A 27,944-nucleotide genomic window follows, 5' to 3' on the forward strand; every position below is an offset into this window, starting at 1 on the left:
AAATAATTTAAATACAAAAAGCAAAACAAGACTTTTTATTTGGAAAAAAAAAATGTTTTCATTCTGTACCTTGGTGACTCAGCACCAGCAGATTGCAATAAACAGTGAAGAGAGAACACTAGAAAGGTAGAAATGTGTTTTTTTTTTTGTGTGTGTTTTCCATCTCCCAAAACTAACACTGATGAACCTCCACCCCACCGTGCTGGAAAATTATGTCAAATCCAAAAATCCAACGAGCGTCCAGTGAGTTATAATCCAAGTTACCCGCCATGGTTAGTTAGACTCGAGTCCTGCAAACGTTCCATGGGACTCATCGGTCAGCCGTGATTGACTCCGGTTGTTGAAAGTTTTTGGCTTCTTTTAGAAGGGGCGGTGGAGTCACAAGTGGCGACTTCCGTCTGTCGGATTGCCTCATCCAGTTCTTCGATGAAGTGTTTGAGGTCCTCCAGACAACGTTCGCGGATTTCCCCGAGGTTCTCCCTGAGGGGGACTTGGAGCTGTTTCTCCAGATCGGGATCTTTAGCAACCAGCATCTTCACCACCGTACCGAAGGTTTCGCAATCCTGGCGGTACACCTGAGAGTGGACAGTGTAACAACAAAACAAAACAAACAAAAAATAAAATACAAAAATATAAAACAAACAAAAAAAAGCTTTGTTTTCACGTGGTATGTCCGTCACATGACTTTTTGACAAATCAGGTTGACGATGAATCAATGATGTTGTCTTGAGTTGAGAAATGGAGCTTATCCCACTTGTGCAGTTCTTCCGCTAGGTGTGAATGCTACTCGTTTTAATTGTCCTGGATTGGGAGTTGGGGGACGGGGAGGGGGTCTTTACGCGTCTTCACACTTTCCATAAAGGCGGCTTAAATCGGCAATGAAAGCAATAAAAGCACTTGCAGCTCAAGAGGTGCGAGCAGGGAAGACGATATCCAGCAGCCTCTTTACTCTTCAAAATAAAACAACACGATTAACCCGTTGCCACACGGGGTCGTATACGGTCCTGTGAGGGGGCGGGTCCAAAAATATGTCCGTCGGGCGCCGTCTAAATCGCATCAAAAAGCAGACGATTGGTCCAGACGACGCAAATGGTTGCAGGAAATGGTGTCGACGGCAAAAACAAACAATGGCTTCCTTTGATCGCATTTCGACTAAATTACGAGGCGATGTGACGCAAAAGAGTGAATTAGCGGGAAATATCCAATCAAGTACGTAAACAAAAAGGTTTCAATAGATTGAGAGGAAAAAAAAATAAGAATGATAATAACCATCTGTGAAACAATGTGCTCGGAATATACTTCCTGTTCTATGAAATGACTTTACGCTCTCATCCAAACGACTTCCTGTCTTATCCAAACAGGAAGGAAAAGAATCGCAATTAACTCTGGGTGGGGCAAGCAAGCCGAAAACTGTATTACAACCCCCCCCCCCCACACACCCTCCTTAGCCTCGATTGAACTGCTTTGCAAAGACTATAGGATGTTAAAATGAAGCAAAGGCGCACGTGAGCGGTCAACGTGTGCATGCCTGCCGGGTTTGGGACAGGCAGTAAGCAGAATGAAAAAAAAGAAAGAAAAAGCAACCAAATAGGGTGGAGGGGGTCTCAGTCATGCGCTGCCACCTTTTGAAGCCTAAACAAAAGAGTCTGAAATGCCTGTACTTGGGCCGAGTTGTCAAATATATTTAGATTATTCAACAAACGGTACCAAATAGCCTTTTGTGTCACAGCCTGGAATGCGAGGAGTAAAAGAAAAAAAAAAAAAAGTCCATCGAGTTTATTGCTTTTTAAGCCCCTCCCACCCCCTGTTCGCTCACCAGCTCGAGTTTGCACGCCAGCCAAAGTCAACCCCCGACAACGAGGAAAAAAAAAAACTCTGCTTTGTATTTCCCGAAGAGCAATTTTAGCCAGCTTTCTGCAGAAAAGCCAAACGAACAAACTGACGGAACTGCAAATGGCAATATTTCAGATGTGGGCGGGCTCTAAAATCTCGCCAATTTTTTTTTGCGACTGCATGGTTAAGTCTATTTTTGTTGTCATATGATTTGTTATTTAGTTTTTTTGTTCTTTTGACTTTATGTCGACATTAGTGAGAAATATTGTGCTTGAGTGAACGCTGGCGCGTGTGGCTGCCACTGCTCACCCACAAAAAAATATCCTGTGACTGGAAAGTGTCCTTGAGAGATTTGAAAGGCGCTTATAAATGAAATGTATTATTATTAAGTCAATTATCTTTCTCTTTTCTGTAATACCGTACAATAGCTACCTAGCTATTAGCTATCTATTGGCCTGCTAGCTAGCTTTCTATCCATTTGTCTTACTATTCTATTTGAGTTACTTCCGGGTTGAGTGAACGCTGGCGCGTGTGCCCGCCGCTGCTCACCCACAGAAAAAAATATCCTATAACTCTAAAGTAACCTTGAGAGTTTGGAAACACGCTTATAAAGTTCTAGCTAGCTATCTAGCTGCCTGGCTACCTTGCTACATGTCTATTTGCTAACTAGCTATCTAGCTGGCTAGCTATTAGCTATCTATTGGCTTGCTTGCTAGCTAGCTTTCTATCTATTTGTCTTACTATTCTATTTGAGTTACTTCCGGGTTGAGTGAACGCTGGCGCGTGTGGCCGCCGCTGCTCACCCACAGAAAAAAAAATATCCTATAACTGTAAAGTAACCTTGAGAGTTTTGAAACGCGCTTATAAAGTTCTAGCTAGCTATCTAGCTGGCGACCTTGCTACATGTCTATTTGATATCTATTTGCTAACTAGCTATCTAGTTGCCTATCTCACTAGCTATCTCGCTAGCTATCAATTAGTTATCCATTAGCCAGCTAGCTAACTTTCTATCTATTTGAGTTATTCCTGGTTTTGTGAACACTGGCGCGCGTGGCTGCCGCTGCTTAGCCGGAAAAAAAAATATCCTGTGAGTGTAAAGTGACCTTGAGAGTTTTGAAAGGCGCTTATACATGAAATTATTATTACTATTATTATTTCGTCAACCATTTTGGCATACAAGGAAGCAAATATTCAAAATGGCGGCTTGATTTGAATGCTTTTTTCCCCCCCAGGCTGGATTAACTAAACATTGGACGGCTACTTTTTTTGTACATAATGTCTGGGAAAGGATCTACTTTTTAAAAGTAGATCACCATGCGCCGTAATGAGAATAAAAACCTCACGGTTAGCAGGGGGTACAAACACACACACCTCGAAGGGAAGAGCGACTATAAACAGGTCAGAATCTGCAGCGTCAGCGAGCCCGTTACAAGCGCCGGCAGGCAGAGCTGCTTTCGGGTTTAATGATCCTAGTAAAGCAGCGGTAGCATTCCCTGTTGCAGGAAAGGCCCTCATTAGATGAGCCAGGGAGTAAATCCCCGAGGGTGGTTTTCACTCCACTGACCTCTATTTATTGGATGCACAAAACTACGCCCTGGATGGTGGACATGAGTTATAAGCGCTTGAAAAATTCAACTATGTAGAAAAAAAGTTTCAAAAGGCACAAGGAGCATTTGTTGTCATCATTTCCTTCATGAATTTACAAGCGTAAATGGAAACATGGTGGGAAATTAACCATCTTGTTGGGAAATCTTTAAAAGCTCCAAAAGCCAGGAAATACTCCCGGGTGGCTTCTCAGAGTGCTTTGGTGTTTTAATTCGGCTAATTATTCAGAAACCTGAATACGCTTTGCTTGGGAAAGCATCGCGCACAAATGCAATGAGACTCTCAAATCGAAAAAAAATAATAAAAATAAAGTATTTTCTGCACTATAACGCGCACCTAAAAGAAAACATTCTTTTCAAAAGATGACCATGCGCCTCATAATGCGGTGCGCCTTATGGATGGAAAACGCTTGAAAATATGTCATTCGTTGAAGGTGATCCTTATAATGCGGTGCACCCGATGTATGGAAAAATGTTTTTAAATACGTCATTCATTGAAGGTGGCCCTTATAATGCGGTGCACCCTATGTATGCAAAAGGTTTTTAAATACGTCATTCAGTGAAGGTGCCCCGTATAATGCGGTGCACCCTACGTTTGGATTTTTTTTACATATGTCATTCATTGAAGGTGGCCCTTATAATGCGGTGCACCCGATGAATGGAAACGTTTTTTTTAAATACGTCATTTGTTGAAGGTGCGCTTTATATTCCAGAAAATATGGTAATAATGTCGTGATTTATCGACGGCGCTAACTCCCAAAGGTGGGTAGGAAGACATTTTGTGTGACTTACCTTGTTTTTAACCGAACGGGGTGGAAAATAGGTTATCGCTCGTCAATCTACGCCGGCGATTTTGAGCGACAGGGGGGGGGGGGGGGGGCTAATAAATGCTAGTCATTTATGTTCAATTCATAGCATGAAAAAAATATGGATACTTTCACTTACTGTGGCTACTATCAAAATTAATACATACATAAAAACAGCGGGATATTAAAAATATTTAGAGACTGATTACATTTCATCAATAATTTTAAGGCCATGTGTCATCCGAGGTATTTGAATATTTCACTTGATAGAATGAAAAATCTCCATATTTTATGGTTGTTGGAACGGCCATCTTTGTTGAATGTGTTAATGCATATCATAAAAATAATGAGGGTGGGATCAGCTGCTTTTACTTGGAGGCGGGGGGGAATTTAGAAATAGCTCACCATGGGTGATTATTGGGACGAAATTACAGGCTACATTATTGAAATAAATCGATGATGACTCCAATCGAACATCCATAAACGGGAATGTCGAAATATTCCGCCCCCCTTATCATCCCAAATAATAAAAAAGGCGTACCTTTTCAATCTCTTGGGCTTTAGCTGCGATGGCCAGCGATCGTTTCTCCTTGAAGTCATCGGCGGTGATATTTGGACTCCCTTCGGCCACAGCGGCCGGCGGTTGCTCCTCTTTTTCGGCTTCTGCCTCGTTGATTTCCTCCTAAAAGTGAATTTATTTGAGAATTGAATAGTATGAGGTGGAGCGCCATTCCCAAATTTGTTCGGGTTTGGATTTTCCCTTGCTCGGGGGTGCCGATAAAGCGCTGGTGAGGCCTCTGGATATGTTTTTCCCTTCTACGAGGGGGCAGTATTTGCTTTTGGTCAATGCTAGCTCTTTTTTTGCAGCTTCAGCTGTTGTTAAAGCGCTATATAAATCAATAGGTATGTATTGTATTTTGGAGACGTCCCCCATTTCAAGCTCACATAACTCCAGACCCACATAGCTTAGGAATTAACTCTTTTTTTTCCGATGAAAGAAGAACATCTGAGGTTTCTTACGCTGAATTGAATCTTTATGTAGTCCTAAAATTCAATATTCTATGGGTCCTGAAATTTGAGTCAAAATGACAAAAACCCTGGCACTGAAGTGGACACATTAACTCATTCACTGCCAGAAGATGTGCATAAATGTTAAATATAGAATCAACTTTAAAATTCTTCTTTATACATTTCAAGCTATCCATAACCCTTACCTATCTGACCTTCTTCAAATTTCTATTCCCTCTCGTTCCCTCAGATCATCTTCCTCCCTCCACCTCTGTATGCCCCCCTGCCCGTCTCAGCACAATGGGGGACAGAGCTTTCAGCTGCTCTGCCCCCAAACTCTGGAATTCACTTCCAACATTCGTAACATGGATTCTCTTCCCACCTTCAAATCCCATCTCAAAAGCCACCCATTTAAAAATCGCATTTTCTGTGTAGCTCTTTCTCTCGTTTCTATTTATAACTGTATTTTATTTATTGTATTCTATTTGCGATTGTATTTTATTGGTTATTGTACATATGCTTTGAAAGGCACTTAAAATGAAATGGATGATTATTAATATGATTTTTTTTGGGGGGGGGTAGGGGTGCAATTTTAAACATTATTAAGACGGTTTGCGCCAAGGGACTGCCAAACGCGGAAAGTTAGGGGGGGGTTCTCTCTCTCTCTCTCTCGTTGTGCTTCGTGGCAAGGAGAGATCCTCTGATAAAAAACGACGGCTCGGGCGAACTTCTGGGTGGCCGCAACGGTGCGGCGGCTCGTCACATCTGCCTCGACTTAACCTGCACCCGCAGCGACGGTAATGGAGGATAGATTGGCAAAACTATTATTTACAAAGCCGCCACGTTTACTTATATGCAGCATTTATATATATAAATATATTTTTTTTTACATTCTAATCAAAATAAAAGACGACTCAAGCTCGAGACTCTCTCCAGCCATGGTTACAAGTCCGCGTGAGTGAAGTCTTGCTTACACAACAGGTAAACAAAGGCACGGGGCCACTTTAAAAACCATTAAAATACTTGGAAGGGGACGAAACACTGAAGTTAAAAGGGTCCACGTGCAGTTTTCTGTCAGTCAGACGTGTGTTTGTGTTTTTATTTTCACTGTGAGCTCACCTTGTTTGACGTTGCACTGCACGGGGAACCGTCTCTTGACAAGCCCGGGATCTTTTCTGAGGCAGAAAAAAATGACAAAGGAAAGATTGAGGAAAGCAACAAGGGGACACATGTAGAAAATAAAAATCAGAAAAAGGGGATGGGAACAAAACAAAATGGCCGATTGACATCGACAACATCATGCAAATGCGATATCATCGCGCCCCCATTTTTTTTTTTGTTTTTGGGTTACGGTCCAGTGGCATTCAAATCTGATCTACGTTGCATGTCTATTGTTTAACTTATATGACAAAATGGAACTGTATAGTGCCACTTAGCAGTTTTTTTGACAACGATACTAGTGCAGCGTGTTCTACCGGAAACAAATTCCTTGTGTGTTCTACATACTTGGCAATAAAGATGATTCTGATTCTGATTGCCGCGGGTGGGCTTATGATCACTGATTATTAGCTAGCTATTATGTAATAGATAGCTAGCTACCTAGCTAGCTAGCTATCTATTAACTAATAGCTAATAGCTAGATATTAGCTATTATTTAATAGATAGATAGCTAGCTATCTATTAGCTAATAGCTATTATCTAATAGATAGCTAGCTACATAGCTAGCTATCTATTAGCTAATAGCTATTATCTAATAGATAGCTAGCTACCTAGCTAATAGCTATTATCTAATAGATATCTAGCTACCTAGCTAGCTACCTATTAGCTAATAGCTATTATCTAATAGATAGCTAGCTATCTATTAGCTAATAGCTATTATCTAATAGATAGCTAGCTACCTAGCCAGCTATCTATTAGCTATCTTTCTGGATAGCTAGCAATCTAGGTAGCTATCAGCTCTATGGCTATCTAGCTCGTTATCTATTAGCTAGCTTTCTATCTATTTGAGTGACTTCCGGGTTGAGTGAACGCTGGCGCGTGTCGCTGCTCACCCACTGAAAAGCTTTTCCTGTGACTGTAAAGTGACCTTGAGAGTTTTGAAAGACGCTTTTAAATGAAATGTATTGTTATTATTATGATTATTCACTGTTAGGAAAGAGCGCCACCTAGAGGTGCTCATTCAGACCACAATTCCCATCTGGACAATCCGTAACAGTAAAACCGGTGAGTCGGATGTTTCAAAATTGGTCGACGTGCAAAAAAAAAGGGAATAAAATGTAGTCTTTTGGGGTTAGTGAGTGGTGAAGAAAAAAAAAATGCACACGACTTGGACGTACACGTTTTAGTACTACGTTTTGACTCTGAGCTCACCTTTGCCTTGCTGCGAGGGAAAAGGGAGGCCTTTGCTGTGATTGGGCGAGTAGCTCCTGCTGCTCACGCTGGAACCCGAACGGCTGTGGGGGGAGCGGTCCTTCGGGTGAGGCAAAAGGGGTGCCTTCCTCCGGCAGTCCTGTCTTTCATCTCTGTGACAGCACATGAAGAAATTTGGTTTGGTATTGTCAAGGTACAACACTGCCACCTAGCATCCTTTTGATGAACATGCGGTTTCAAAAACAAAGGGAGGGAAATATTACCCCAAAGTCCCAAAAAATACACCCCAAATGAGACGAGCTATAGGGAAAAAAAACACATTATTTTTTTACCCCCGGTCCAGGTTGAGTATGGCTTGCATGAGTGTATCTGCCCCACTTTCTGGCAGCGATCGAGGTGTTGGGTATATGCCTTGGTTCCGAGGTGGTTGGGAACGACTGCTGAGAGAAAAAAAATAATACAGTTCAACCACAATAGTATCACAATATAATTCACATAAATAGTTAATAATGGAGATTTTTGCTCAAGCGTAACATCGTGACCCCATTTTCATTGTAACTGCACCATACCAAGACGATAATTGCAGTGTGAGCATTTACTTGTAGTCCATTTGCCGTCCTGAATGTTGCTCCTCCCTCTGTCCTCTGTAAGAATAATCCTCCTGCAAAAACAGGGAAAAAAACAATGAGTTCGGCTTTGCACCTTTATCTTTGCATGCAATTGTAAATTTCTCCACTGTGAGACTAATAAAGGCTATTCCAATCCAATCCAATGACTTATTTAGTATCTTTGCTTTCACCCTTCTTGACGAAGGACCGCCTCTGCGTTCCGAAGGGAAATGACCGCCATCCCCGTGGTAGCCGCGTTGATCTTCTCCTTGGTAATTACGTGAGCCTCCTCCATTTGGGAAAAAGCGAGGGCCTCCTTCATATTCATAACCATCAGGCCTGCCAAAGTGGCCTCGCCGTTCCCTTCCTTGAGAGTATTGACCCTGTACAGAAGGGTGGATATTAAGAGGTGAGCCCCGATAACAATTTGCAGAAATACAGTAAAGTCTCGTTATATCGATATTCTCGGGAGTCCGAAAAAAATATCGATATAACCGGGACTATCGATATATCCAACCCTGCGCGCATGTAATTCTCTCCTTGCGTTCATAGAAATAGTATCGTAATAAGCGGTACTATCTATATAACCGATATCGATATAACGAGACTTTACTGTATGTGTGTGCTTATAGAAGGCAGAAACATACTCTCCCTGGCCTGTCCGCCCTCTCCGTTCTATCCGACATGAAACGGTCTTCATACGCCTCTCGTACATTCCTCTCCCTCCTGTAAGTCACTACGCCGCAACAAAAAAAAATGACAACCAATAATTAGTCAACACCCAACAAGGCATGTATATGCTGTGTGCATTTCTTATTTTATCAACTTACTCTCTGATATCAGGGCTCTCCTAGTTGTTTTTGGTCAAGTCTTTCAATAAAATCTGAGGAAAGTTTAAACAAAAAATAGGGTTACTCAACGTGTCTTAGCCATTCAAATGGAACACAGGATAGACAAAAACTTACAGGTGCAGGAAAATAAATTGATTAAGGTCGAAAAGCATCGAGCTCAACGCGACTGGAGCTACTAATCTCATTCCACAACACTGCCTTACCGGTAACGTGCGAATAATTCACAAAACAAAAGTAAAAAAAAAACACGACGTTTCGTCGTTTTAAGCCTTTTTTTTTCGATAGACTCGCACTAGCAATGCTACTTAGCTAACGGTAGCCAGTTAATACGGCGACGAAATGAGTGTCGTTTTATTTACTGTTAAAACATTATTGCCGCCCAAGAAAATGAACTATCACCATATACTGGACGACATTTAAGTAAAAATAAATCATCTTGGATATCGATTAATTATACAATACTCACTTTAGCCTTTCCCAAACGCTACCATTCGAACGGCGCGTAGTTTAGTGAACGCGCTGTGATGTCATCAACCAGCGACGTATAGTAGTATATCTCCGCACATCCGTTTACAGGGAATACGAGACTTTAGGACAACATTTAGACTTATTTGAATCTTTTTATTTGATTTATTTTTAAATATAGATGTTTTGGTAAGCGATTCTGACTTGGGGAGCTGTAATTTGCATTTTATTTGGCGTGCGTGACAAAGCGATCCCACGGAACTATCTTTATGAATTATGCATTTTTCTTTCAGTTTCGTGTAAATTCAATATGAGTGGGGGATTAGCACCGAGCAAAAGCACCGTATACGTGTCGAACCTGCCATTCTCCCTCACCAACAACGACCTCCACAAGGTAAATGAGCAACCATCCATTAAATCCGTGTGGAAATATTAAACATGTTATTTCACCCGCCTCTTTTGCAAAAATATACACATAACAAACTCGTTGACAATTTCAGCTGTTCACCAAATATGGAAAAGTGGTTAAGTGAGTATATCACCGGTCTGTTTCTATTACAGCTTTACAAATCCGATCAATTTTATTGAACGTGATACCCCTCCCGGGGGTGTGTTTCTATTTCTCAGGGTTACAATTGTGAAAGATAAAGACACTCACAAAAGCAAAGGCGTAGCATTTGTTCTTTTCTTGGACAGAGAATCAGCTCATAACTGTGCAAGAGCGGTGAACAACAAGCAGGTGGGGGACAACTTTGCTAATGTTTTTTTTTTTTAATTGTTATTATGAATGCATATGGCTTACTTAGGTACATGCCTTCCAGTTGTTTGGCAGAACTGTCAAAGCCAGTATCGCAATCGACAACGGTCGAGCGACTGAGTTTATCAGGAGACGCAACTACACGGACAAGAGCAGGTGTTACGAATGTGGGGTTAGTGCAATTGTGAAAACTTTGGGTCGTGCACATTTTGGGTCGTTTTATAGCTGTTTTAATGTTGCTCTAAAATATTTCAGGATTCGGGTCACATGAGCTACGCATGCCCCAAAAATATGCTGGGAGAACGAGAGCCGCCGAAGAAGAAGGAAAAGAAAAAGAAGAAAAAAGCTCAGGAACTTGAACTCGTGTAAGTAACGGCGCATTTGCCCGCAAATAGGGCACCTCTCCTTTTTTATGCTTATAGCTTTTTATATCCTTCATAGTGAAGAAGAAGAACAGGAAAGCGAAGAAGAAGGGGAGGACCCGGCACTCGATAGTCTCAGTCAAGCCATCGCATTTCAGGTTGTCTTTTTTTTTTTTAATATCACTTTAAAGGACAACCGACGTCTCCGGACAAGTTGTGCCCATAATTTGTAAAATGGCTTCAAATGACTTCTACTGAGCGTATTTTACAAAGATTCCACCGCATGTAGCTATATTTTATGTTTTAAGACTCGCGCTGAATATTCAGGAAGTCTTGTTTTTGAGTTGGTGACGAGTCCGTACGTAACGTCACTAAAGGAACGCCCCTGACCGAAAAAAAGACACATTGTGGCAGGCCTTCCATCACGTCAATGTATTTTGCTGTACTTGTTTGGTCTGAAAACCTCGCGTTGCACCCAAAAGCCGCCAGAAGCGGGCGTCCAAACTCCATGGAAGGAATTTGTCAGCCTGTGGAAACGGAGGTGGCCATTTTCTGCCTCTTTTCCGGGACGCTACATTGCAGTCCAGATGCCTCAAAATGACATGGAAGGACTTCTTTAATCGATTGCAAACATGTATGCTTTCCTCTTCAGAACTATTTGAATCATATTCATAACTGGATGTGTAACAAGAAAGCATATTCTCCGAATCTGAAGCCATTGTTTTGATTCTCCAGCAATGCAAGACATCTTGGTGTGATGTCACGAACTGGGGGCGGGACTTTCTGAAAATGCCCAATTCGCAGCTCATTTTTTTTTGCAGATTTTGGACACTTGAAGTCATTTTTATTGGTGTTTTGCATTTGACTAAAAATATCATACTGCATTTTGGGTATTTTAGATGCTATAAAACTTTTTTCTGATGTCCGTTAAGAAACAAAAAAGTGACGTTGGTTGTCCTTTAATCTCAAAACAACTACTCAATTGCGTGTACTTTGATCTCTGTGCATCGCGATATGAATGTAACGGGTGTTTCTTCAAGCTTCACCTTCAAAACAGCAGATAACAACGTCCACTTGAGATGATGGCCGTTTTAGCTCCTGTGTTGATGTTCTCCTAGCCTTAGCCTTCCTAATCTTAGTCCTGCCTCATTCCTGCATCTTGAATCATCACCTGCAAAAAGAAAAAAAAAACATCTCTTGTGTGAATAAATGGGTGATTTCTTCTTTCCCTTTCCAGCAAGCGCGTATCGACGAAGAGGATAAACAAAGAAAAAAAGTGGTCGTGTCCCAAGACGACAGCGCGAATCCTTCCAGCTCATCAGACTCCAGGAAACTACGGATCAAAAAGAGCGCATATTTTAGTGATGAGGAAGAACTTAGCGACTAACGTGGACTTCTTTGTTGTGTTTCAACTTCAGGCGCACCGCATGTATAGATTTGTATGGAAATCGCTTGGATTGGAGATTGCACAAGCCTCATCCTCCTCCTTATTTTGTTTGACATATTTGTTTTGCCTTCTTTTCAAAAAAATGTATTTATTTGGAATAATGTAGTTAATTCACAGTAAATAAATACAAAATTAGTTGTTTACACATGATTTTTTTAAGTTTTATTGTAATAACAGAGGCGTTGACTTTTTTTTCATCAGCGATGCAAGTAAACCTTTTTTTAAGATATTTTTTTGCACACATTGTATTGTTTTCTGTAGCAATTCACATTTTCCTATTACTATTTATTAAGTCAGGGTTAGGTTTTGCTTCTAAAAAATGTTTGCTGATAACTAGTGTAAACGTTTAATTGTGATAACATAAATGCGACTTCAGAGTGACAATTCATTGTAATAAACGGCAGATGAATATTAAATGTGACTCGTGAATGCTTAGTTTTTTTTTTGCCCACAAGTCTTTTACAAAGCTAAAATATAGCTAATTTTGAATTTAGCATCGCGCAAAAATAAAATAGTAGACTAAAAGTCCTCTTGGACTTTTAGTCTACTATTTTATTTGGACTCAAAATCATCCAGCGAACCAAAAAAGACGAAAATGATGACAGTGAGTGAAAAAGTAAAACTAAACTGAGGGAAAGCGAAAGTTATTCCGCTGTTGAACGCTATCACAACGTCAATGAATCTACGGGACGTTACCTCAAGAAAGACGAGTAGTGTACCTCTAAATATACTGCATATACTGTCTGTTGATAGTGGACTGTTTACTTCATTGCATTAGTGTACTGTACTACAAGCATTTATTGTGCCTCTTTATGCATGTCCTGTACTGTATTCCACTAAATTTGGCTTTATATATATATATTTTTTGTACTTATACACATGTAGATTTACCAATACATGTAGATTGCGTTTTTTTGTCTATCGCGGGTGGTCCAGGTCCGCATTAAACCACGTTAATCGAGGGATTACGTTATATTAAAAATACTAGCCCAAAAACGGAACTGTTCGCGTATCTTCCTACGTCGTCGAGGGTGTGTCGAATGTAGCATTGTATTAAGACGATTGTTTTTTATTTTAAAAAGCTAACTAAATAAATAAACCGTCGTGTGGCGACCTCGATGTGGATTATTGACGACAAATGACGGCGCTGTGGAGCCACGGTAGGCTCCGGAAGCAACGCCGCCCGCGATTGGCTGAGGCGGGGTCACGTGACGGACTCCCTCCTCGCCGAGTTTCCACGACAGCTGGAAGCCGAAGCGGCTACGGGGGGGGGGCGCATCGCTTCTTTTTAAAAGAATCGGGACGAGAGAGGAGGAGGGGGGTCGGGGTTGGGGGACCAGGCTTCTGCTCGTCTCGGCAACCCCTTCCAGAGACAACCTGGTCTGGCATGGGCGACAAGAGGAGTCCCACAAGGTAAACGAAAGGCGGCTAAAGCGGCCTCGACGACCGAAATGAAGCCGTGCGGTGGGGGCAGACAGTGGCGAGGAAAGGGGGGTGGACGGGGAGCTTTTTTTTCCCCCTCCACAGTGTCTTCTTGTCCCCTTTTTGGCGTGCTTGTGTTTATGCGCGCGCGCGAGTGTTAAAAGCCTCGCGACGGCGTTGGGATCACGGCGCGCGTTCACACGATTTCCGACTGAGATCGTCGAAGCCAGATGTGTGCCGTCGGGAGCAAGTCGCTCGGTGCAAAAGGGGGCCAAGCCTTCTCTTTTATTTGTCTGGGTTTGTTTTCAAGGCCGAAGCGTCAACCGAAGCCCTCCTCCGACGAGGGGTTTTGGGACTGCAGCGTGTGCACGTACAAGAACACGGCGGAGGCTTTCAAGTGCATGATGTGTGATGTCAGGAAAGGGACATCAACAAGGTAAAGTCGATGAATTTGCTTTCTGGTTTGGGTTTACAACTCCAAGCGCGTAATATCACTACTGTTTTAAATTCAACTGTCAATCAAAGACTAAATTGGGGCGTCTTGTTTTGTGGGAAGCAATAGACTACTGGGCTTTTTGCGGTCCTAATGTCAAGACATCTGGAAGGTGACCGCGTCCAATCGGATTGTGTAGATTGTCATTACCTACCATCAATTATTCAGAATGTTTTTTTTTTTTTTTTTAGCCACGGAATACATTTGGAAATTCCCGCAAAAAAAAAAAAATGCATTAAATTATGACAGTTTGTTCATTTATAGGACAGTCCACCAGCCCGGGTCACAATTGGTTAAAATACATGTATGATTGACACATATTGAAATCTATTGTCAGGGGGGGAGATTCTGATTCAGAGGTGCATCTCATTGACCTGCATGTCACTACACGTCGCTAGCAAAGATAGATAAACAAAATGTTATTTTTAGTCAAAACATTATTTCAAGCCAATATTATGAACAAACCGTAAAAAAAAATGTACCGTATTTTCTGAAATATAAGGCGGACAGTCAAAAAATGACAAACCTTTTCCATACACAAGGTGCACCGCATTATTAGGGGCACCTTCAATGAATGGCAAATTTTAAAACGTTTTCCATACATAAGGTGCACCGCATTATAAGGCGTACCCTCAATGAATGACATTTTAAAAACATTTTCCATACACAAGGTGCACCGCATTATAAGGGGCACCTTCAACGAGTGACATTTAGAAACATTTTACATACATAAGGCACACCGCATTATAAGTGGCACCTTCAATGAATGACATATTTAAATGTTTTCCATACATAAGGTGCACCGCATTATAAGGGGTACCTTTAATGAATGACACATTTTATAATAATAATACATTTCATTGTTAGGCCCCTTCAAAACCCTCAAGGTCGCTTTACAGTCACATGATAAGTTTTTCAGTGGGTGAGTAGCGGTAGCCACACGCACCAGCGTTTGCTCAACCCGGAAGTAACTCAAATAGAGTTGTAAGACAAATAGATAGAAAGCTATCTAGCAAGCCAATACATAGCTAATAGCTAGCCAGGTAGCTATTGTACGGTATTACAAAAAAGACAAAGAGAATACTTAGCAACTGGTCTCCCGGTGTGTAGTTTATATGTTCTCATTTTAAAACGTTTTCCATACATAAGGCGCACCGTATTATAAGGGGCACCTTCAATGAATGACATATTTTAAAACATTTTCCATACATAAGGCGCACCGGATTATGAGGCAAAAATGTTTTCGTTTGGGTGCGTCTTATAGTGCAGAAAATACGGTACTTAAAATTCTGATAAACATTCAGAAATACATGGAAAATGTGTGTGTGTGAGAGTGGGTGAATATAATCTATAAATTGTGAAAGTTTGACATTATTTCCAAATTTCCCCATTGTGGGACGAATAAAGGTTTTCTGATTTTGATTCAGAGGTGCATCTCATTGACCTGCATGTCACTACACGTCGCTAGCAAAGATAGATAAACAAAATGTTATTTTTAGTCAAAACATTATTTCAAGCCAATATTCTGAAATCGGATACATTCCTGCGGCACACTGATGATAATAAAACGTACCAACGATCAATCGCTTTGCGTTTGACTTGATACCGACCTTGGCGAGATGCGAGTGACACACTCCTGTCATACTCGATGGCGATGGAGTCGGGGGAGATGGGGTTGGAAGCTAACATGCTCCTCCCTCCTGTGTCGCTGCTGATATGAGTGAAGCAATCCAGGAAATGAGTGTTATTCCTGCTGGACACTGTAACAGGAGGAATACATAACAAAGAGCTGAGCGGGAAGGAAACGTAACTTTAGCGCAACATCCAAATGTGTGTGTGTGTGTGTGTGTGTGTGTGTGTGTGTGTGTGTGTGTGTGGGAGTGCTCGCCGTGAAAGAGGTTGCCAACGCAGCTGCCAGACCGACAGCCATAGCTTATTACTATGCAACAGCTTAATCAGCCTGCTGTCATCAGACACGCTCAGATGCACTCAACGTGCACATTTCGCACTTGGCCGCATATACACACATATTCTGGCATTATATGCATTGTGGGGACTTAGGGCCTCGCCAGTGTTGTTGTTTTTTTTTTTCGATGTTACTTCGGTGCACGCCGCCATTCCCCTCATTGTCGCCTCCATTTGGCCGATGTTGCTGCTCCGACTATGGTTGCGCCAACTTCGGCTTGAGCACCAAATGGGCCCCATCGACATACACCTGTATCGAGCTAGTTAGCTAACTGTCTAGCTGGCTATCTTTTAGCTAGCTACCTGGCTGGCTATCCATTTGCTATCTATTTGCTGTCTGTTAGCTAGCTAGCTAGCTTCATATCTACAGGTAACATCCGACTTACGACCACCCGTACTTACGACGACAACCTCCAGACACTATTTGTAACATTTTAAGAGGGGGAGTTTGCGAGTCATTAAGCCCCCGAATCGTTATTCAACATTTGGAATGGATTTCGACTTAGGACCATTTCGACTTACAACTGTTTGGTCGGAACGGAACTCGGTCGTAAGTCGGATGTTACGTGTATTTGAGTTACTTCCGGGTTGAATGAACGCTGGCGCATGTGGCTGCCGCTGCACACACACAGAAAAAACGATCCTGTGACTGTAAAGCGACCTTGAGAGTTTTGAGAAGCGCTTAAAAATGAAATTTATTATTTAATAATTTATTATTATTATTATTATTATTATTATTATTATTATCGTGTCAATCGAGTTTTCTGTGGAAACATTTTTTTTTTAAAAGCATGGATGTGATCAAACCACAATCAAATAGTAAAAAAAAATAGTGAAAAAGATTAGCTAACTAGCGTTCAGATAATAATAATAATAATAATAATAATAATAATAATACACTTAATTTATAAGCGCCTTTCAAAACTCTCAAGGTCACTTTACAGTGACAGGATAAGTTTTTCTGTGGGTGAGCAGCGGCAGCCACATGCGCCAACGTTCACTCAACCCGGAAGTAACTCAAATAGATAGAAAGGTAGCTATCTGGCTAATAAACAGCTTGCTATATCGCTAATAGATAGCAAACAGCTACACTGTATATACACACAGATACAGTGCATTTCAGTTCAACGCTGCGGCAAAGACGGTCGCACAGGTGGTCGCTGCTGTTAATGGGCACGCAAAATAGACGGGGCGCCTCGCTTGGCACCGAGGTAAAGGGCAAACGACACGCGGCATACAAATGCAAGATGGCGACGGCTCCCTTGGCGGTTACTAAACAACAACAAAAAAAAATGAAAACAAGTGGAGCGAACCTGCTAGAATTGCATTCCGGTTCTGGTGCGGTGCCATTCGATGCCGAGTTACGTCCATCATGGCTGCCTCTTGTCGTTTTCTGTTTTGATATCCTCGAGAAATTCTTTTGTAGCCCTCAGTGGAAGTGACATGAACTGTAGGGTAAAAATATAGAGATATACATTTTTGGATTGGATCCCACAGTGGAGAAATTTACATCTCACAGCAGCAAAGTTATGGATGGAAACAGGAAAGGAAGTAGAAAAACAAAATACAGGAGCTGCTGTAAAGGCAGCCACTCTCGCGACGCCATCTTGAAGTAAAAAAATAATCATACAAAATAAATAATGTGACCAGAGAGACAGTCATTCAATCTTAAGCACTTTCTGCACCCTCTTTGTTACATACATGAAGCAGTTCTAGATGAAAGAGGAGAGGATCAAAGCATCCTTTTCACCAGTGGATCAGGGACATCATGGTGGAATGTGCATGACTAAGACAAGCTAAATGTTGAAAGCAAACACGAAGCTGTAGCATCAATTGACGAAAAGGGATTGTCACATCTCGTAAATCCGCTTCAATTCCAAGCGGCGACAGTTCCACATACACATTGCCCTCTGTTAATGCACCTGTCTTCTCATTTCAATGTGACAAAAATAGAGGGTTCAATAGGGGTGTGTTGACTTTTTATATCCAATGTCTTAGGGCGTATTGTAAAATAATAATTGACAAATGTATTTTTGAATTGAAAATATGACGTCGAGCGCCATTCCCCCATTTGTTCGGGTTTTGTTTTTTTTTTCTTGCTGGGGGGGTGTCGATAAAGCACTGGTTAGACATCTGGCAATGTTTTTTTTTTCTTTTCCACAAAGGGGCAGCAATTCCCTTTTAGTCCATGGTAGCGCTTTGTTCCAGCAGCAGCTGTTGTTAAAGTGCTATATAAACCAATATGTATGTATTGCATTGTATTTTTTACATCCACCCCTATTTCAAACTCATATAACTCCAGATCCATATCATTTAGGAATTAACTGATGGATCTTTCATCAGTTAATTCCTAAATGATATGGATCTGGAGTTATATGGATCTTTCATCAGTTAGTTCCTAAATGATATGGATCTGGAGTTATATGAGCTTGAAATAGGGGTGGATGTAAAAAATACAATGCAATACATACATATTGGTTTATAACAGTATATAAGGTTTTTAACGCTGTTTTGAATGTTTATGTAATCCTAAAACTCAATAATAGTAATAGTAATAGTAATAACAATAATAATAATAATAATAATAATAATAATAATAATAATAACAACAACAACAACAACAACAACAATAATAATAATAATAATAATAATAATAATACATTTTATTTTAAGCGCCTTTCAAAGCTCTCAAGGACACTTTACAGTCACATACAACCATAGGTACTATAATAAATAGTCTGTGGTTCCTGGAATTCAATTGACAATGACAAAAACCCTGGTACTGGACTGGACACATTTTTGCACATCGTCTGGCAGTGAATGAGTTAAGGCTCTTGATTTGAAAGGTGTCAGATGGGTTCATCTTGGGTCAAGTTAGGGAACAAAACGTAAACAGATTTTTTTTTTTTTACTTAACCCAGGACATCTGACACTGATAGGCGTAGTGATCTACGGGTTTCATCAGCGCCGCAATAAACCAACGTCAACCCTTTGAAAGCGTGTAATCTGCACCGAAATGGGCTTTGACGACGGTCGCCAGACGGCTAACATGCTACGAAACGTGGGCGGACGCAGTCGCAGTCTCCCGGCCAATAACGACCCACGTAGTTCACCTTTTTGTAAACGACCACGCCCCTTCCGGTGTCGCGTACAAATAGTGAAGGTTGAGGGAGGGGGGGGTGGGGTTACAACAAAGCCTGCCATAGGCGCCGTCGCCGCGGCTCAAGATGACGGCTACGTGATAAGCCTGTAATTACGGCGCTGACACTGATGCATGACATTCGGCTCCGAGCGGGAGTAACGGCCGTGTAGGGGGTGGGGGAGGCTAGTGGGCTGTCTAAAAGGTGTCATAAAGCACAGGATGTGACAAGCCATCTGCCCCCCCCCCCCCCTCACGCCATTCTCTCACACACACACACACACACACACACAGAGGCAATCACCCGCACAATGCTAGCATGTCAAGGCGGGATGAGGTATTAATCATCGCTTTGGATGAGCTTCACAACCTGCCCACACCTGAGCGGAGAATGCGCGACGGAGCATAAAATAAGCTATTTCGCAATAATCATCACGGAAGGGGGAGGGGCTAGATGAATAGCGTTGTATCGGTGGCGCTGGTTTGTTTGGATGGTGAAACTTTGGGTTACTGAAGTGGAAAAAAAATGGGCTAGATCAGGGGGCCACATATGGCCTCGGTAGATGTCAAGTGGGCCGGAACATTAAAATTATACCATACATGCTATAAATAACCAATACAGTAAAGTCTCGTTATATCGATATCGGATATATCGATAGTCCCGGTTATATCGATACTATTTCTATGCACGCACGGAGAAAATTACATGCAAACAGGGTCGGATATATCGATAGTCCCGGTTATATCGATATTTTTTCGGACTCCCTTGAATATCGATATAACGAGACTTTACTGTATATCGTGTATTTTATTAGTTTTGCTCCACTGATAGTTCCTGTCGTTCTGACTAACAACTGGCCTGATTGCCCCATTTCGACCGGTATCACCTCATGAGTATTACTAATCTTATGTTGCCTAAGCAGGCTATTGTATGAACGATCCAAATTGAACCTCACCCCACCAAACCGGTTTAATGAAGGATTTAGTTGTTTTATGAAAATCCCTTCTTTTACTCCCCCTTTCAAACCATCTATGTTCTTTCGCTAAGATTTCAACCTCATTGTCGTCAAATGAGTGGTTGCTAGCTTTTAGGTGCATATGTACTGCCGATTGAGGCCCACTAGTATTATCCCTGCGATGTTGATAGTCTTTTTTTGAGAATGTGTTTAGTCTCCCCAATGTACTGCTCTTTACAATTTTCATTCTTAGAATATATTGAATAAACTACATTACTTAGCTTTTCATTTGGTAGCCTATCTTTTGGATGCACTAATTTTTGCCTTAACGTGTTTATCGGTTTGAAATAAGTAGGAATTTTGTAGTTTTTCAGAAACTCCTGCAATGTAAGGTACTGCTACTCCTCACCTTTTTGTATCTTCAGAATTTTTGGTTTCATTCCCTATTCTTTCTTTCTGACATTTGTTAAATGACCACTGACGGTACCCACAGTTTGTGAGTGCTCTCCTGATATGTTTTGACTCCTTTTCTCTACCTTCAACGCTTGTTGGTTATTGGTTTAGCCCTATGTTGGAGGGTTCTGATAACTCCTAGTTTGCGACTTATCCCAATGATTCTACAACTGCAAAAAACTAACAATAAATTGGTATTGAAAAATATAGTAATGCAATTTAAGATTAAATGACATTTATAAAGAAATGAATTTTTAAAGTATTGTTTTTGTTCCTGATATTTGGCATCTTTTGGCCTGTACAAGTGCATCAATACCAGGTGTCATGTCCTGACTAGCTGACACTTTCACAATGTCATTTACATACTTGTTTGTGAGCTTTGAACGCATTTTGTTTTAATGATATTCATTACTGAGAAGATTTGTTCGCAAAGGTAGGTTGTTCCAAACATGCACAAAACTTTAGCAGCCAATTTGGGGTACCTTGGTAGTAGATACTGATAAAAATTTGTCCAGAGCGACGTAGGCGAATTTGCCCTTACTAATGAGGCTGTTTTCTTCTATGTTCTTTAAACAGCACCACTCTGGCCACTAGTGGACAATCGTTGAATTGCACCTCGTCAAAAATATGAATTTCATTTCATTTGTGCATTTTTTTTTTCACTTTTAAATTATCCTGCGGGCCTGATTAAAACCTCCTCGGGGGCCGGTTCTGGCCCACGGGCCGTATGTTTGACACCACTGGGCTAGATTCTTTTTTTGGGAGGAGCAAAATAATGTCATTTAGACATTTCGACGGCCGCCGTTCAGCCCCCGAGGGCGAGAAAGACAATGTGAGTTTTGTGAGCGCTTTTGTCGGTTGCGGCGGGGCGCGCAAAAACAAGCTTTGTCACTTTGGGGAGGAGGAGGAGGATCAGGTTTGTCGAGGAGAGCGGCAAATTGCTTCGGCGGGAGGGTTGGAGGAAGCATTTTGAGGGGGTGGGGGGAGTTATTTAAAAGGTGTCAGCGGTTCCGCAACACGGCGCTGACAGGACGGGATAATATCGGAAGATGGCGGCATCGCCAGCGGCACGACATAGCTGTGATAGATGCAACAAACAAAATGGGGGGTTATTTAGCAGCAAATTGGGTCACCCACCATTGTGAATCATTTAATGCTCGCAGAACAAATACAACTGACATACACAAGTTGCATTTTCCCAAACAGAGGTGCCTTTTTAACTCATTCGCTGTAGGACAATGTGCAAAAATGTGTCCGCACCAGTGCCAGGGTTTTTGTCATTGTCAATAGAATTCCAGGACCCACACAATATTAAATTTTAGGACTACAGAAATATTCAATGCAGCGTTAGAAACCTTTGATTCTCTTCTTTCATCAGAAAAAAAAAGAGTTAATTCCTAAATTATATGAGTCTGGAGTTATATGAGCTTGAAACGGGGGTGGCTGTCCGAAATACAATGCAAATACAAATACATACTTATTAGTTTATGGCTGCCACTGCTCACCTGCAGAAAAAATATCCTGTGACTGTAGTGTCCTTGAGAGTTTTGAAAGGCCCTTATAAATGAAAGGTTTTGGTATTCTTATTATTATTACTATTATTATTACTATTATTAGTATTAGTAGTATTAGTATTATTATTATTATTATAATATAGCACTTTAACAACAACTGAAGCTGGAACAAAGCGCTAAAAAAAAGGAAATGCTGCCCCTTCGTGGAAAAGAAAAAAAAAAAACTTAGCCAGAGGCCATGACCAGCGCTTTATCGGCAACCAAGCATGAAAAAAACAAAACCCCAACAAATTCGGGGAATGGCGCACTACGTCATACTTTTAATTCCCGAATAAATTCGTGAATGGCGGTGAATGAGTTAAAATTAAAAAGCTAGCCTGTTAACGGCTAATTTTCAGCATTCAAAATAGCGTTAAAATCAAAAAAGATAAAAGTAACAAATTAAGTTAAATTAACACTGTTAATAATAATAATACATTTCATTTATAAGCGCCGTTATAATAATAATTATATATATCATCATTTATAATAATAATAATAATACATTTAATTTATAAGCGCCTTTCAAAACTCTCAGGGTCACTTTACAGTCACAGGATAAGTATTTCTGTGGGTGAGCAGCGGCAGCCACACGCGCCAGCGTTCATTCAACCCGGAAGTAGATACCCATGGTGACGTTACGCCACTCTTGCACACTGCAAAGAATCAAGCCAAGAGCGTGAAAAATCCTACTGGACCCTCCACACCCTGCACACCACCTTTTCCAGCAAACCTGTTTTAGATATTTGGCCAATAAAGATGATATCGATTCTGATTAATCTCCGCCCCCGTGTCATCCCCTCATGACCCGACAGGAAGCCACGCCCAGTCTCCCAGCTCGTCTCGCAGCAGCAGGCCACCCAGCAGTTCGTGTTACCCTCGCAACCCAAAAAGGAGAAGAAGGAGCGCGTCGAGCGGGAGAAGAGCGACAAGGAGTCGGCGCTCAAGAAAAACAGTCACAAAAAGATGAGGTGAGACGAGTGATGCCAATATAGATATGTAGATATTGGGAGTAAAAAAAAAAAATATATAATAATAATAATAAGAATACATTCAATTTCTAAGCGCCTTTCACAGTCACGGGATAAGAACTTTTTTTCTGTGTGGGTGAGCAGCGGCAGCCATTCGCGCCAGCGTTCACTTTACCCGGAAGTAACACAGCAGCAACAATTAGCTACCGCCAATATCAACACGCCATGCCTTGAAATGTTTGGTGATGAAAAATAAAAAAATAAGTCCTACACATAAAAAAATATTATTATTATTATTATTATTATTATTATTATTATATTGAAAGGCGCTTATAAATGAAATGTATTATTAGTATTATTATTAGTATTATTATTATTTGCTAGCTATTTGCTATCTATTAGCTCTGGCTGGCGGGCTAGCTATCTGGCTGGCTAGCTAGCTATTCAGTAGCTGGTTGGCTATCAAGCTAAGTATCTGTTGGCTATCGATTGGCTAGCTAGCTAGCTTGCTATCTTTTTAACTTACTTCCGGGTTGAGTGAATGCTGGCGTGTGTGGCTGCCGCTGCTCACCTGCAGAAAAACCTATCCTGTGACTGTAAAGTAACCTTGAGAGTTTTGAAAGGCGCTCATCAGTTAAATGTATTATTATTATGATTATGATTATGATTCTGATTATTATTATTATTATTATTATTGTTGTGCGGCGATTGTTGCTAGCATGAGTGGTTAGCTATCGCTGAGCCGCTAAGCCACAGGTAACTATTTTTCTTTCTAACTGCAACAGTGTTTTATCTTTTTTTTAATGTAACTTTATTTGTTACTTGTTACTAAAAATTAGCTGGAACAAGCTAGCTTTTTTATTTTTTTAACTCATTTACTGCCATTTGTCATTCAATGTCATTCACGATTTTTTCGGAAATAGAAAATATGACAGAGCGTCATTCCCGAATTTGTTCGGGTTTTGTTTTTTCATGCTTGGGTGCCGAATAAGCGCTGGTTAGACCTCTGGCAATGTTTGTTTTCTTTTCCACAAGGGGATAGCATTACCCTTTTTGTCCATGTTAGCCCTTTGTTCCAGCTTCAGCTGTTGTTAAAGCGCTATATAAACCAATATATATTGTAATTTGGAAAGCTGCACACATTTCAAGCTCACATAACTCCAGACCTATATAATTTAGGAATTAACTATTTTTTTTCTGATGAAAGAAGAGCATTTAAGGTTTCTTACGCCGCATTGAATGTGTATGTAGTCCTAAAACTCTATAATTTATGGGTCCTGGAATTTGAGTAACAATGACAAAAACCCTGGCACTGGAGTGGACACATTTTTGCACACGTCTGGCAGTGAATGAGTTAAGGGCAATTTTGGGGTAGGTCATATTACACTTATTTGACGCCACTTCTTTCCTGATTTGTTTTTTCCAGGCCCAGGTTAAAAAACATTGACCGTAGCAGCGCCCAGCACCTGGAGGTGACAGTGGGCGACCTGACGGTAATCATCACAGACTTTAAAGAGAAGGCCAGGCCATCGTCCGCCTCGGCGTCATCTTCTAGCGCCGCGTCATCCGCCGCCGAGCATCACAGCCAAAACGGCTCCAGCTCGGAAACCACCGAAAAGGGTCTCTCGCGGTCATCCTCGCCTCGGGGAGAAGGCGGCTCGGTTAATGGGGAGTCCCACTGAGTCCGCCGCCTTTTTTCCTTCCATACCCCGAACCCGAAACGGATGGATTTCTATCATTGTTTTTTTTTTTTTTTTCAAGCGGGAACTCTGAGCCTTTTGTCAGGCACGGACAGACGGAGCCGTCAGGAGTCGAATCGGTCACTTGAGGGAATCTTATGACTCGTGCACAGCTTCCTCCCAGATTTTACAACGGCCTTTTTTTTTTCGGGACTGTGATACCATGCTCAGATACGCTATGGACAATAAAGTGCTCCAAAAATACATTTGTTATTTTTGGGGGGAGGTAGGGGGGGCGGCATCAAGTGACCATCTTGCGATCTCAAACCCAGAAACTTATCCATCTATTGAACTTCTGCTGTAGAATTGATGATGTTTTTAGCCTGGAGAATATTCTTCATCTGTAATAAGCTTCTTTTTTTTTTTCGGGGAGGTATTAACTCATTCACTGCCAATGTGTCTACTCCAGTGCCAGGGTTTTTGTCATTGTCACTCAAATTCCAGGACCTACAGAATATTGAGTTTTAGGACGACATAAACATTCAATGCGGCGTAAGAAACATTTTCATCAGAAAAAAAAGTTAATTCCTAAATTATATGGGTCTGGGGTTATATGAGCTTGAAATGAGGGCTGTCCAAAATACAATGCAATAGATACATATTGGTTTATATAGCGCTTTAACAACAAGCTGAAGCTGGAACAAAGCGCTATTATTCTTATCATTTGCTAGCTATTAGCTCTGGCTGGCTAGCAAGCTATCTGGCTGGCTAGCTATCGATCTATTCACTATCTAGCTGGCTGGCTATCAAGCTAGGTATCTGTTGGCTATCGATTGGCTAGCTAGCTAGCTTTCTATCTATTTGAGTTACTTCCGGGTTGAGTGAATTATGATTCGTGTGGCTGCCGCTGCTCGCCCGCAGAAAAACTTATCCTGTGACTGTAAAGTGACCTTGAGAGTTTTGAAAGGCGCTTGTAAATGAAATGTATTATTATTATTATTATTATTAACATGGAAAAATAGGATATGCGGCCCCCTTGTCAAAGGAAAAAAACATCGCGAGAGGCATGGCCAGCACTTTATCGGCACCCAAACAAGAGAAAACAAAACCCGAACAAATTCGGGAATGGCACTCTACGTCGTATTTTCAATTCCCAAATAAATTTGTGAATGGCAGTAAATGAGTAAAAGACCACATTTAGGGAAGATTTAGTATATTCTTAAGGGTCATACCAGCATTTTTTTTTTCTTGTGCGAGTGACGAGATTTGAAGCTAATTGGACATTGTGGAATTTGTTGTCTGCAAACGATATTTTCAGTCATTAATTCATGATGAATGAACTCAGGATTGACACTCACCGAAATAGATATCGCTCCAGATCCTGGGAAATCGGGGTTCAGATGCTGTGGGGGAAAAAACAGATGAGACAGCATTTAGGAAAGGTAATTTATATATTATTATTTTTTTTTGGGGGGGGCGGGGTGAGATGTACTAAAATCCCAGCCGAGCAAAGCAAATCCAACTACAGTACAAACTTTTTTTCAGATTCATACAGGTTAATGGATATTTATGATATATTGTACTACCATACCATGTTTTGATGTGACTGGTTATGTGTCATATCATTGTTATTGCTCTGTTTGTTTGTTTTCCCATTCTAAGCAGTGAGTCAAAGAACGGTCACAGTATCAGAAAACGTGTTCTAACATGGGATAACGTTACAGTAAAGTCTCGTTATATCGATATTCAAGGGAGTCCGAAAAAATATCGATATAACCGGGACTATCGATATATCCGACCCTGTTTGCATGTAATTTTCTCCATGCGTGCATAGAAATAGTATCGATATAACCGGGACTATCGATATATCCGATATCGATATAACGAGACTTTACTGTACTTAAGAGCAAAGGTTCAAAACACTAGCTGGGACTATGTGCGTGGGGCCCGTGATAACTGCTTAGAAAAGTGTTACTTGTTTGTGACAACAATTGATTTTTTTTTAGGGGTGGCGATATGCTGTTTGTTGATCTATCTCCTTTTTCTTTGCTCGATTGTTATGAAATGTGTTAATTACATGTCTGTTAGAATTATGAAATGCAAAAAAAATATATATTAGATGCATTTTTACCTTTGATTTCTTCTATTAAATTGCCTTGATTTACATGCCAAACAAAGACAGCATATTGGACTGTACGGTATGTATAATATAGATTTGGTTTTACCCTTTAGCCCCACCTGGTGAATCATTTAGTCATACATAGGTGGGGATAACAACCTACATATTGCAGTTGAATACCACCTATTGATTATCAGACGTTCTAAATGTCAATAAACAACATCACTCTCCCTTTGCTTCATTAAAATGCAATTGAATGAGGCTTCTGCTGCTGCTTATTGAAGAAGTCGCCATCATGACCTCTTGAATCTGTTTGGGAACTTCATAAAGAGACGACAATGAAGAAAGACACCCGGAAAGTCATGTAGCCTAAAAAATAAAAGCGCTAAAAGTCATTGCATTCTAGCTAGTTCTAGCGTACCACCCAAAAGTACATCAAGACCAATTAAAAACAGCAATCTTAAGAATTTGAAACATTTTTAACGGTGAGGCATTATGTAATGAAGGTAGCTTGTTGTTTAAATCGAACCGGAAATGTCAACGCGTCGACGTCGACTTGAATTTAAATATTAGCGTAGTTATGTGGCGTGACTCTTGCCCCCTAGTTCAGCGTTAAACTTGCAGAATGCGTCGTTACATTCGCGCACTACTGATGTGCACCGCGTTTGCCATATTTTTAAGATTGTACGTATATATATGCACTTTTTGACGCGAGTTCGTTGGTCGGGGCAAACGGAGAGAAGACGATTTACGTCGCCCCCCGGAAGTCCCATGACCCGGACAAAGCGACAACACAAAGCTTACATCGACACAGGTTAAGAGAAATAAACGCGTCCTTGTCACTTATTTACTCGTTTAAACGACTAACTACGCCGTCCCGACATTTGTGGCTCAGAATGTTTAGAAATTGTTCAAACACTGAACGCTGGATCTTTTTGACGTCACTGGTAGGTTCATAAACGAGATTCACGCGAGACTTGGACCTGCACGTGACTGAGGGGAAATCTACATTCAGGGACATCAAGGAAAATCGGTCACAGTTACAGAGCTGGTTGCTTACGTGGTGTTGCAATACAACCGATG

At 41.1% G+C, this 27,944-nt stretch overlaps 4 protein-coding genes across 7 annotated transcripts in view; 2 read left to right on the forward strand and 2 right to left on the reverse strand.

Annotated features, from left to right (window-relative positions):
* Nucleotides 1-16: 16 nt before the first annotated feature.
* On the reverse strand, nucleotides 17-27,757 carry pphln1 (periphilin 1). Of its 4 annotated transcripts, XM_088989182.1 has the most exons (14): nucleotides 27,666-27,757; nucleotides 26,101-26,145; nucleotides 17,305-17,439; nucleotides 15,637-15,786; nucleotides 11,711-11,835; nucleotides 9,060-9,112; nucleotides 8,877-8,965; nucleotides 8,421-8,612; nucleotides 8,221-8,282; nucleotides 7,954-8,061; nucleotides 7,622-7,773; nucleotides 6,371-6,426; nucleotides 4,785-4,925; nucleotides 17-575 (listed from the first exon to the last, which is right to left on the reverse strand). In XM_088989182.1, coding segments are annotated over exons 6-14 (1,059 nt in total). In that variant the 5' UTR covers nucleotides 9,061-9,112; nucleotides 11,711-11,835; nucleotides 15,637-15,786; nucleotides 17,305-17,439; nucleotides 26,101-26,145; nucleotides 27,666-27,757; the 3' UTR covers nucleotides 17-317. The 4 variants fall into 4 exon arrangements, with proteins under 4 accessions (XP_088845308.1, XP_088845311.1, XP_088845310.1 ...); XM_088989185.1 differs by lacking the exons at nucleotides 15,637-15,786; nucleotides 17,305-17,439; nucleotides 26,101-26,145; nucleotides 27,666-27,757 and having other exon boundaries at nucleotides 11,711-11,869; XM_088989184.1 differs by lacking the exons at nucleotides 11,711-11,835; nucleotides 15,637-15,786; nucleotides 17,305-17,439; nucleotides 26,101-26,145; nucleotides 27,666-27,757 and adding an exon at nucleotides 9,547-9,593.
* zcrb1 (zinc finger CCHC-type and RNA binding motif 1) lies at nucleotides 9,609-12,540 on the forward strand. Its single transcript, XM_088989187.1, has 8 exons — nucleotides 9,609-9,734; nucleotides 9,839-9,939; nucleotides 10,046-10,074; nucleotides 10,173-10,284; nucleotides 10,367-10,474; nucleotides 10,558-10,667; nucleotides 10,744-10,822; nucleotides 11,902-12,540. Exons 2-8 carry the CDS (start codon nucleotides 9,856-9,858, stop codon nucleotides 12,049-12,051), a joined length of 672 nt encoding a protein of 223 aa, XP_088845313.1. The 5' UTR covers nucleotides 9,609-9,734; nucleotides 9,839-9,855; the 3' UTR covers nucleotides 12,052-12,540.
* yaf2 (YY1 associated factor 2) lies at nucleotides 13,390-27,091 on the forward strand. The gene is made up of 4 exons (XM_088989188.1): nucleotides 13,390-13,524; nucleotides 13,844-13,969; nucleotides 22,908-23,063; nucleotides 24,490-27,091. Exons 1-4 carry the CDS (start codon nucleotides 13,499-13,501, stop codon nucleotides 24,743-24,745), a joined length of 564 nt encoding a protein of 187 aa, XP_088845314.1. The 5' UTR covers nucleotides 13,390-13,498; the 3' UTR covers nucleotides 24,746-27,091.
* Nucleotides 24,802-27,944, reverse strand: part of pdzrn4 (PDZ domain containing ring finger 4) — a 61,262-nt gene continuing 58,119 nt past the window's right edge. Inside the window, exon 18 of the transcript XR_016113738.1 lies at nucleotides 24,802-26,145. The gene's annotated coding sequence lies outside the window, so the exon portion shown is untranslated. The remainder of the gene's footprint in view (nucleotides 26,146-27,944) is intronic.

The sequence above is a fragment of the Hippocampus bargibanti genome, linkage group LG22 (genome assembly GCF_051943395.1).
Source record: "Hippocampus bargibanti isolate YZ-2025 linkage group LG22, ASM5194339v1, whole genome shotgun sequence".
Taxonomy (NCBI): Eukaryota; Metazoa; Chordata; class Actinopteri; order Syngnathiformes; family Syngnathidae; genus Hippocampus; species Hippocampus bargibanti.